Here is a 12,118-nt window from a genome sequence, read left to right as displayed (position 1 = left end):
TCTTATTGAATGACGGAGCAGGCTCAAGGGGCTGAATGGCCTACTCCTGCTCCTAATTCTTATGTTCTTGTATGAGCTCCTTAGCTTTATAAATACAAGCATGGAGTACAAAAGTGAGTGAATTATGCTAAACCTTTATAACTGATTGGTTAGGAGTTAGCTGGAGTATTGTGGAGTATGCTTCTTGATTTATTACTTTTGCTAATCTTTTTAGGGGAAAATTGGTGATAAAGGTCCATCTGGAATACCAGGACCACCCGGCCTTGAGGTAAGTGTGAGATTATTTCATTAACCATTGTGATTTAAACTGAGAAAACATTAAGTGTGAAAAGATTGTCACTTTTGCTAATGATAACATCCTGTTCAGAGTGTTTTCTTGTACATGGTAGAAATGTTCAGCATTGCTTTTTACTTCTGATGTATGAGTGTTAAACCTACAATATTAAAAAATATTAAATAATTGTAGTGGTATGATATAAAATAACACAGCCGCTTTGAAATTGTCCAGAAATGTGAAACTGAATGGCAAATGTACTCATGCAAAGCCTTCTGTGATAGATCAAACTAACAGTGGTAGCACTCTTGCCTCTGAGTCCCACTCCTGAGACTTGAGCGTAAATAATCTAGGCTGACACTTCAGTCAAGTACTGAGGGAGTGCTGCACTGTCGGAGGTGCCGACATTAAACCGAGGCCCCGTCTGCTCTCTCAGGTGAACATATAAGATCCCACGGCATTATTTCGAAGAGCAGGAGAGTTCTCCCCTGTGTCCCGGCCAGTATTCATCCCTCAACCCACATCAGCAATGGTCATTATCTCATTGCTGTTTGGGGGACCTTGCTGTGCGCAAATTACCCGGCGCGTTTCCTCCATCACAACAGTGGCTGTACTTCACAGAAAAACAGACTTGGATTTATATGGCAGCTTTCATGACCACCAGACGTCTCAAAGCGCGTTACAGCCAATGAAGTACTTTTGGAGTGTAGTCACTGTTGTAATGTCTCGGGAGTTCTTTAAATTCGATTTGGGCGGAGATGCAAAACGGGTGGAATCACATCTGCCACCCATTATATGTCCTGTCCAATACTGAGTTCCAGCAACTTCAGTTGAACTGAATACCGGACGGGATATGTAACAGGTGGCAGGTGTAATACCGCTTTGCATCCCCACCCAAGTTGAATTTCACCCACAAAGTGTTCAGTTGTTAACTAGCCATCTTCATGATGTTACTAGCCACTCCTAGAAGAGTATAAGTGGTTGTCCAGTTCACCTATGTATGACTTTCCAAGGAATTGGCTCTTGTTTTCATTTTTTTTCACTCATTCTTGGGGTGTGGGCGTCGCTGGCAAGGCCGACATTTATTGCCCATCCCTAATTGCCTTTGAGAGGGTGGTGGTAGACCTTCTTGAACTGTTGCAGTCCATGAGTTGAAGGTGCTCCCACAGTGCTGTTAGGTTGGGATCACTAGTAGTTTGACACAGCAACAATGAAGGAACGGCAATATATTTCCAAATCAGGATGCTGTGAGACTTGGAGGGCAACTTAGAGGTGGTAGTGCTCCCATCCGCCTGCTGCCCTTGGCTTTCTAGGTGGCGGAGGTCACAGGTTTGGGAGGTGCTGCCGAAGAATACTCTCCCTGCACAATACCTGCTCTAGTAGGCACGGCATTTTTGTGACTTGTGCAGTTAATTTCTGGTCAAATGGTAAACCTCAAGATGTTGATGGTGGGGGAGTCAGTAATGCCACTGAATGTCAAGTAAGGTGGTTAAGCTCGTTCTTGCTAGATGTTGATCATTGCCTGATTCTGTGTGGTGAAAATGTCACTTGCCACTTAGCAGTCCAAGCCTGGATGTTGTCCAGTTCCTGCTGCATGTGGGTATGGACTGTTTCATTATCAAAGTGGTTTGAATCCACTTTTCCTCAATCACTTTCCTGATCAGAACTTATGGAACTGAAAGATGGAGAAAAGATTGCAAAGACGAAATGGAAACATGCAGGTACAGCAAGCGATTAAGACAGCAAATGATATGTTGGCCTTTATTACAAGAGGATTTGAGTATAAGAGTAAATACGTCATACTACAATTATATAGGGCCCTGGTGAGAATGCACCTGGAGTATTGTATACAATTTTGGCCCTAAGGAAGGATATACTTACCATTGAGGGAGTGCAACGAAGGTTCACCAGACTGATTCCTGGGAAGGGGGGATTATTCTATGAGAAGAGATTGAGCAGACTAGGCCTACATTCTCTAGAGTTTAGAAGAATGAGAGGTGATCTCATTGAAACATACAAAATTCTTACAGGGTAGTTGCAGGGAGGATGTTTCCTCTGGCTGGGGAGCCTAGAACCAGGGGGTCATAGAATAAGAGGTCGACCATTTAGGACTGAGATGAGGAGAAATTTCTTCACTCAGAGGGTGGTGAATCTTTGAAATTTTCTACCCCAGGGAGATGTAGAGGCCGTGTCATTGAGTATATTCAAGCCCGAGATCGATAGATTTTTGGATATTAAGGGAATCAAGGGATATGAGGATAGTGCAGGAAAGTCGAGTTGAGGTGGAAGATCAGCCGTGATCTTATTGAATGACGGAGCAGGCTCAAGGGGCCAAATGGCCTACTCCTGCTCCTGTTTCTTATGTTGTAAATAATTTCAAAATAAGTAAAAAATCAGAAAGTAAAAATTTATAGCCTGCAATTGTCAAATGAGCAAGTGAGGAAACAGTAGATTGGGTTAATTGTTTGCAGTGTGCTCTCAGACCGCTGCTCCCCCTACTGGAATACATCTCTCTGTTGAAACCATCCAAAGAGAACAAATGCACAATAATAAAACGTAATTTTATTCCTCAATGAAAAATCCATTGAAATCTTCATTAACAGCAAAAACAAATACAAAATGGGTGAAACAGGTCATGGGAACAGGGAGAGGCCATTCAGCCCCTCGAGCCTGTTCCACCATTCAATTAGATCATAGCCGATCTGTACCTCAATCACATTTATCCGCCTTTCCTCCATATCCCTTGATACCCTTACCCAACAAAAATCTATTGACCTCCGTTTTGAAAGTTTCAATTGACCCCCAGTATCCACAGCCTTTTGGATAAGCAATTTCCAGATTTCCTCTACCCTTTCTGTGAAAAAGTGCTTCCTAATTTCACTTCGGAATGTCCTGGCTCTAATTTTAAGATTAGGCCCTCTTGCTCCCCCACCAGAGAAAATAGATTCTCATTATCTACCCTATTGATTCTTTTTTTTATTAATCTTTTTGAACACCTCGATTAGATCGCCCCCTCAATCTTCTATTCTCAAGGGAATACACGCCACGTTCATGCAAGCTGTTCTCATAATTTAACCCACCAAGCCCCGGTATCATCCTGGTGGATCTGCGCTGCACCCCCTCCCGAGGCCAATATATCCTTCCTGGGGTGCAATGCCCAGAACTGAACACAGTGCTCCAGATGGGGTCTGGCCAAAGCACTATAACACTGAAGCATCACTTCCTTCTCCTTTGTAATCCAGTCCCCTTGATCAGTTGGTGATCGAGTATTTCCTATAATTCTTGGAAACAAATGCAGCGCTAAAGTGCAGTAAATTAAATACATCTTTTAAAACCCAATTTTTTCAGCGTCTCTGCTAATTCAACAGATGTACTGTCATTTTATGTACTAGTCACCATTCATTTGCATGTTTAAGTGCATCTGCTGTTATAGGACTGTGTTTAACCAGGGCAGTTACATTTATAAAAAAACCCAGCATACTTGTCAGAGAAAGAAAGGAGCACTATATATGGTACCATGATGCTATATAGTCAAGTAAACAACTGTGACCACACAAGACCCATCATTACAATCAAGACAAATAATGGAGAGTTCACAAGTACACTGTGCAGCCACAAACAGCAATAAATGTACAAACACATGCTATGCTCAGGACAAAGCAACCATTACACAAATACACAGCACAATGATGACTAACCATGACCCTATAGTCAGGACAGATCACAATAACCACACACACAGTACTTTGAGCAAATGGTATCAACAACACTGCACGGTAAAGTCATGGGAACCAGCAATGATCCTATAGATAATGTGAAGATTTGTGGCTGGATTTTCAGCTTGTATGATTTCGGGGCGTTAATGGCAGCGGGGCGGTCCTGATACCGCCTGGAAAAAGTTTGCGCCTCAGTCAGCAAAATTGGGCAGCTGGGCCCTAAGTGTGGGGCGGAGCGCTAAGGGAGGTGTTACACACCTGTCTTAGGGCGCTAGGCCGACTTAGCATGTGAAAATCCTGAGCTAAAGAGCCTGCCTCGGAGCGTTCTGAGAGAGGTCTGAGGAGGAAAAAAAGTTGGAAAAAAACACCAAAAATATTCCCCAAAAATACCTCACGCCATCACTACTTAAATCGCAAAAAAAAAAATCACATTTACCTGAGGTGGACATTACTTACCTCACTGCCGTTGCTACAGTTTGGACCACCCGTTTTCACAGGTGGTCCCAGCAAAGCGCTCTATGCAGCCCTATGGGTCGGGCAGGAGGCAAAATTCGAACTGGTGTCGCAACCAGGGGCGTTACACATCGGCTCGCTTCTTCCGGGCAGTAATGCGCCATGCGTGCCCTGCCGAAACCAGTCCCGAAATTCCGGTGGGGCGCTGGAAGCTGCCCATTGCTGCCGCCATTGCCACCCCTCTGGGGAAAAAAAGAGAGGCGGACAGGAGCGCAAAATCCAGCCCACAGTGTGTCATTTTTGTAAAGTACAATAAAAAATGTCAGACCCTAATACTTCAATTACTTCACGACATGACTTGCCAATGCTCCTGATCTGATGAAAGGGTTAACTGAGATACCGGATATAATACCATTTGCAGTTGAGGAGTAGAATGCAAACCAGATGTAATCAGCTTTTTTCTAAGTAATTTTAACATCTGTCATGTCAGCCCTCTTTGTGTAGCGCATCCCTCATTATGTTATATTTCTCATCAAATTCAATTGGACATTGGAAGTGGGAGAGACTTGAATCTGACCCTGAGTAAAAGATTTGGATCTCAAGCTGCATTTAAATTGCAACACTGCTTCCTGAATGCCTCCTGTTGCTGCAGGAACTAGCCTGAGTATATTGTGTAGTTATTTCCACAGTAGCGGCACCCTATTTATATTGCAGAATGGGTTCAACAACAACAACTTGTATTTATATAGCGCCTTTAATGTAGTAAAATGTCCCAAGACGCTTCACAGGAATGTTATAAGACAAAACTCATTATATGACACCGAGCCAGGTAAGAAGAAATTAAGGTAGATGCCCAAAAGTTTGAGCAAGGAAGTAGGTTTTAAGGAGTGTCTTGAAGGAGGAAAGAGAGGTAGCGAGGCGGAGAGGGTTAGGGAGGGAGTTCCAGGACTTGGGGCCCAGGCAGCTGAAGGCACGGCCACCGATGGTTGAGCGATTATAATCAGGGATGCTCAAAAGGGCAGAATTAGAGGAGAGCAGATATCTCGGGGGTGGAGGAGGGGCTGTGGGGCTGGAGGAGATTACAGAGATAGGGAGGGACGAGGCCATGGAGGGATTTGAAAACAAGGATGAGAATTTTGAAAAGGAGGTGTTGTTCATAGGTTTAACCTTCAGGGCTGTTGACTGAGGGCCGTGTGGCTCTTTGTCGGCCAGCGCGGACATAATGAGCCGAAATGGCCTCCTTCTGCACTGTAGATTTCTATGTTTCTATGTTTAACCGGGAGCCAATGTAGATCAGCGAGCAGAGTGATGGGTGAGCGGGACTTGATGCGAGTTAGGACACGGGCAGCCAGGATTTGGATGACCTCAAGTTTACGTAGGGTAGAATGTGGGAGGCCAGCCAGGAGTGTTTTTGGAGTAGTCAAGTCTAGAGGTAACAAAGGCACAGATGAGGGCTTCAGCAGTTTCTGCAGTAATTGTTTTAAAGTCGCTGTTTACATCGGACTGAGAAAAGTCGGTACATGCCATTGGCAGAAACACCACTTGGTTGGCATCGACAGAGCAAACCTCAGCAGTTTCTGCGCTCAGCCTGCCAGTGGCCAAAATATGTGACCACCTCTGATAGCAATGCGCTTTGGGCACTCGTTGGTGCAGGCCAAACTGGAGATGAGCACCACCTCCGACAACACTGCTGTCACCTCAAATACTCTGCCAAGTTTGCCATCAGCAGCAAAATAAATATGCTATCCAGTTGCGATACACTCAGACTATCAGCATGCACAGCCATTTGAAAGAACAGCGTGGAAGCAGTCTGAATGAAATCTGTTCAGTTTATGCCAATAAGCAACATTTATACACCTGGGATAGATGTATTTCCTCAAACGAAACATTATAATCACATGCAAATGTGATACAAAATCGAACACACCATAATAAATCCTGACCACAACTACCGAATAATGAATTGTTTTACAGCAGATTGTTGGAATGGTAAGGTTTAGGGCAAATGGATTTAATAATTCCATGCAAACCTTTCAGCTGAGCTTGTAAACTGGTTCAAGTGCCGTCACCGTGAACCATTCTTTTATTCCTTTGGAGATGAACAGCGTGTGGCAAAAATTCGGTTTGCCTTTGATTAAATTCAGAGTACAACTTTAGCGCTAGTGGAGTCATTCAGAATTGAATACAGAATCTAATTTATCGTGGAGATAGAATCTCAGAGATTTGTTGCAAAAGCAAACCAGACGTGAGCAAGATATATTTAAATGTGACAGGCAGAGAGAACTACACCAGATTTAGCAGATAGTGACTTCTCTCCAATCCATACAAGTTTCACACCAAAATATTTACACTATTGTAGTGTAGTGTTTCAGTTAGTCTTGGGGGATTATAGGCTGGAGTAGATTACAGACATAAGGAGGGGCTAGGCTATGGAGGGATCTGAAAACAAGGATGAGAATTTTTAAATCGAGGTGTTGCTTAACTGGGAGCCAGTGGAGGTCAGCGAGCACAGGGGAGATGGGTGAATTAGCACATCGGCGGCTGAGTTTTGGATGACCATGTTAATGGAGGGTAGAACGAGAGAGGCCGGCCAGGAGTGCGTTGGAATAGCAAGTCTAGAGGTGATAAGAGCATGGCTGAGGGTTTCGGCAGCAGACAAATTGAGGTAAGAGCGGAGGCGGGCGATATTCCGAAGGCGGAAATGGGCTGTCTTAATGATAGAACAGATACGAGTTAGGAAGCTCAATTCGTGATTATGACACCGAGGGATGGAAATTCGGACATACCTCATTTGGAGCAGTAATCCAGGCGGAGCAGTAAGTTTATTGCCTTGAAAAAGTTTGCGCCCTCCCCCCAGAAATTCGTCAGAATCGGGCGATGAGCTGACAGGGGTGCTAAATCAGCCATTGCACACCAGAGCTGGGGGAGGCGATAACGAAGGTTTGGTCAATAAATTTGGTGGACCCATTGCACATGCACGGATCTCCGAGTTAGACCCCTGCATCATGCACCCATTAAAGTTTTCAACATCACTTGTTTTCAACCTGTACTGTTATATTTGTCTGTCGCTGCAAATTCGGAGGCTCACGCATCGTGCACTGTGTAAACGTTGCACTGACTGTGACCTCCGAGAGAAGCGCTTCCTCATCCCTTTAAGTATCCACCAGTTAATCACTCTGCAAGTCTGTTTTTCCAGATGTTTTCTTAGTGGCCGTTAAATGAGGTGGCCGCACCTAACTTTCTGACCGGGGCGCAAATGTGGGCATTGCACCAGGAATACGTCATGATCGGAGTAATCGTCAGCAGCCAGGTGCTACTGGTTTGCGCTCCCTGTGAGTCTCTAATTAATTTCCAGTCAGGGCGCTAAGTGCTGCACTCCCGGTCGGTAACCGCTTATGCTCCCATTAACGCCACCTCTGGCCGTTAACTGGGGAGTTAGGCAACCGAAAATCGAGCCCCAAGACTTGGTCAGCCTTAGATAGTTGCCAGGGAGAGAGATCGAATCAGTGGAAAGGGAATGGAGTTTGTGGTTTGAACTTGTTAGTGGCTTTGATCTTCCCGTTATTTAATTGGAGGGAATTTCTACTCATCCAATGCTGTATGTCGGATAAGCAGTCTGATAGTATAGAGATGGTGGAGGGTTTGGGAGAGGTGGAGGAGAGGTAGAGCTGTACGTTGTGTCGCCGGATAATGCACCGAGTGGACCTAGATGAGAAATAGGAGAGGGGCCAAGGATAGATCCTTGGGGGACACCAGAGGTAACGATGCGGGATCAGGAAGAGAAGCCATTGCAGGTGATTCAATGGTTGTGGCTAGAAAGATAGGAATTAAACCAGGCGAGTGCAGTCCCATCCAGCTGGATGACAGTGTTGGAGCAGGACTTTGTGGTCAACTGTGTCCAAGGCTGCAGTCAGGTCCAGAAGGACAAGAAGGGATAGTTTACCTTTGTCATAGTCAACTAGGATGTCATTTGTGACCTTAGTTAGAGCAGTTTCAGTGCTGTGGCAAGGGAGGGAGCATGATTGGAAGGATTCAAACAAGCAGTTCTAGGAAAGATGGGCCAAGGATTTGGGAAGCGACAACATATTCAAGAATTTTGGAGAGGAAAAGGAGGTTGATGGGGTGATAGTTTGCAAGGACAGAGGATTTGTTTTTTGAGGAGAGGGGTAATGACGGCAGATTAGAAGGAAAGTGGGACATTACCTGAGGAGAGAGAACCATTAGCAATATCTGCTAACATGGGAGCCAGGAAGGGAAGTTGGGTGGTCAGCAGTTTAGTAGGAATAGGATTGAGAGAGCAGGAGGTCGGTCTCATTGATTTGACAATCTTTGAAAGGTTAAGAGGGGAGATACGGGAGAAATATGCAAATGTAGGGTTAGGGCGGGGGGAAATGGAGAGGAAGTAAGGTCCGATGGGCTAGGGGAAGGGAGATAAGTAGCAGAGGCAGTTGAATGGATGTTGTCAATCTTTTTAACAAAGAAGTTCATGAACTCATCACATTTATTGTTGGAAGTGAGGGAGGAGGAGGCAGGGGAGAATGGTTTGAGAAGATGGTTAGTGGTGGAGAAGAGAAGCCTGGTGTTATTTTTGCCAAATTGGATGACCTTAGAATCGTGGGAAGTTTTAGTGATGGACCTGGTAGTGCTTTATATGATCTAGCCAAATCTGGTGATGGATGGTTAGACCAGTTGTCCGCCAAAGACGTTCAAGTCTGCATCCCTTGGATTTAAGGGAGCGGAGATGAGGTGTATACTGGGGGAACAACTAGGGTGCAAGAGTGTAATAATTTTAGTAGGAATAGGGCACCAACGGTGGTGGAGAGGGTACAATGTAGTAAGTCAGTAGCTGCGGAAATGTCATGAATTGTAGGCCAAAGACTCGATCGTTGGGAATTGGAAAGTACAGTGTTAAGGGACTTGAGTGAGAGTTGTTTCCAGAGGTGGATGCAAAAAGAAGTGGGATTAGGAGGGGAAGGAGAATATAGGTAGAGACTAATATAAGGAAAAGGGCAGAGATTACCTTATCAGTGATGGTTACGGTGGGGATAGCAAGACCACGTGAGATGATAAGATCGAAGGGGTGGCCGTGTGTATGGGTGGGAAATTTATATGAATGAACAGATTAAGGGAGGAAAGGATGACAGTGAACTTGGAGGAGAGGGAGCAAGAAGAGTTGAAGTGGAGGTTAAAATCAACAAGGATGAGAAGTCGCTCAGCGAAAAGGCAGAGGGAGGAAAGCAGAGAAGATATCTCAATGAGAGAATTGGTGTGGTATTTGAGTGAGCGGTACAGAACAAGAATTTGAAAAGAGAGACATGGGGATGGAACAAGGCGAGATGCTCGAAGGAGGAGACGTTGTCGGAGGAGTAGGGAGACAGACAAAGGTGTGATTTCGATATAAGGGCTACACCACCACTGTGGCGGTTTGGGCATGGACTATGGCGGACACTGTAGCCAGGTGGGCAAGCTTCATTAAGGGAAAAGGTGTCTTCACTCCTCAACCTCCTCAACCATGTCTCCATCAATGCCATTATGTCAATTTGATCGTCCACCATAAGGTCATGGATGGCAAGATCCTTATTTACAAGTGAAGGGAATGTGGAGAAGGGAGATGATACCTAATTTACTGGCCTAGTCCAGAGGGGCAGAGCCGGGAGGGACAGGGAGGAGATTGGCGAGTTTAGCCTGCAGCAGGTGTTTAGGGTGGGGAGAGGGGAGAGAGTACGATATGACAATTTGTGTCACTGCTCACTAGGGGGCAGCGACGAGTGCCTCGGTGGGCCTTTCGAAGGATGCCGAGAGAGGCACAGAGGGAAGCTGGGGGATTATTTAGGTGGGAGTCAAGCCTTGAGCGGCAGCTGGAGAGTAGAAAGGACGATGAGTAATGGACAATACGAGTTAGCGAGGATAGAGTACATGACAGCGGAGAAAGAAAAAGAGGCATGAAGGCTGGGGGGAGGGGAGGTGCGGTTAGAGAACAAAGAGGTAAAGAGGAGAGATAGAAGTGATGGCACTGGGGTGGGGGTGGCAGCCAAAACTTCAACGCAGATGGCCGAGGAGATTAAGTTCCAAAGGCATGAATAAATGCTAGATAATAAAGCATGACCTTGAAGAAGTTGATGTTGTCAATGACCCATAGCTGTCAGGAGCAAATGATTTGCATTACAGCCAACACTTCCACATTTTGCCAGTGCCACGATGAGAGGGATTGTATCATTTCACCAGTTGGGTTTGGTATAATGCAGATCTCTCAGAGGCAGCCAAATAGCCAAAATACATACCAGATACACACCAGTACTGTACATAATGCTACATGACAAATTATGTAACAACAACTTGTATTTATATAGCACTTTTAACGTAGTAAAACATCCCAATGCGCTTCACAGGAGCGTTATCAGACAAACTTTGACACCGAGCGACATAGAGGTATTAGGACAGATGGCCAAAAGCTAGGTCACGGAGGTAGGTTTTAAGGAATGACTTAAAGGAGGAAAGAGAGGGAGAGAGGTGAACAGGTTTAAGCGGGGCACAGGCATCTGAAGGCACGGCCGCCAATGGTGGAGCAAAGAAAATCGGGGACGCGCAAAAGTCCAGAATTGGAGGAGCGCAGAGATCTCGGAGGGTTGTGGGGCTGGAGGAGGTTACAGAGATAGGGAGGTGGCGAGGCCATGGAGGGGTTTGAACACAAGGATGAGAATTTTAAAATCGTGGCGATGCTGGACCGGGAGCCAATGGAGAATAATAATAGAATAATAAAAGTTCCGACATTTTCATACTCCAAATAAAAATTAGGTCACGTTTTGATCTGTCTTAGTCTGTTAGATGTTTATGTTGGATCGAGATGAGCAGCAGCTGTTTCCAATACTGCGTGTCTCTTGTTCTGTGAATAATGTGATTTAATGAGGCGTTGATTCAGTTAGCAATGATACAGCAATCCAGCTCCTCCATTCCATTCAGAACCAACTTTTAAATAAAGATTAAATTAATACAAGGTGACAATATTCCCAAATGTGCACAAGTAAAAAGCCAGTATACAAGTTCTCATTCAGCTTTCAGATATGTTCTACAGATATGATTTGACAGGCTGACATAAAAGTAATTAGATGATGTTGTGAATTCATTGATTGAAGTTCCCACTCCCCAATATTCATAGATTTTTAACTCTAAGTATGGAAACAATTTTTTTTACAGTGCAGATATATTCTCTCTGCAAAAGCAGAATGCTGAAAGAACAGATTGCTGAGCATTAAGTGGATCAGGTTTAAGAACCAAAAAGCAATAAGGCATATTAAGAATACCTGCAGAAGCTATGCATCTGGATCCACGAAATGTCATAATATGCAGAAACTGGATAATAACAGGTTCCCCTACAGAAACTGCTAATGTGCTGTACATTGATTATAAGGACATAGAATCATAAAATGGTTACAGCACAGAAGGAAGCCATTCAGCCTGTCGAGCCTGTGCCGGCCCTCTGCAAGAGCACTTCGACTAGTCCCGCTCCCCCACCCTTTCTCCGTAGCCATGCAATTTTTTTTCCTTCAGGCACTTATCCAATTCTCCGTTGAAAGCCATGATTGAATCTGCCGCCACTACCCTTTCAGGCAGTGCATTCCAGATCATAACTGCTCGCAGTGTAAAAAAGATTTTCCTATTGTCACCTTTGCTTCTT

The 12,118-nt window shown here is 44.8% G+C and overlaps 1 protein-coding gene across 1 annotated transcript in view; it reads left to right on the top strand.

Annotated features, from left to right (window-relative positions):
* Window positions 1-12,118, top strand: part of col27a1b (collagen, type XXVII, alpha 1b) — a 740,056-nt gene that overhangs the window by 398,605 nt on the left and 329,333 nt on the right. The window contains exon 19 of the mRNA XM_070863596.1: window positions 215-268. Coding sequence (XP_070719697.1) covers window positions 215-268 — 54 coding nt within the window. The remainder of the gene's footprint in view (window positions 1-214; window positions 269-12,118) is intronic.

Source organism: Pristiophorus japonicus, chromosome 20 (assembly GCF_044704955.1).
Source record: "Pristiophorus japonicus isolate sPriJap1 chromosome 20, sPriJap1.hap1, whole genome shotgun sequence".
NCBI lineage: Eukaryota > Metazoa > Chordata > Chondrichthyes > Pristiophoridae > Pristiophorus > Pristiophorus japonicus.
The sequence above is the reverse complement of the archived record's forward strand: the minus strand, read 5'-3'. Positions and strand labels throughout refer to the sequence as shown.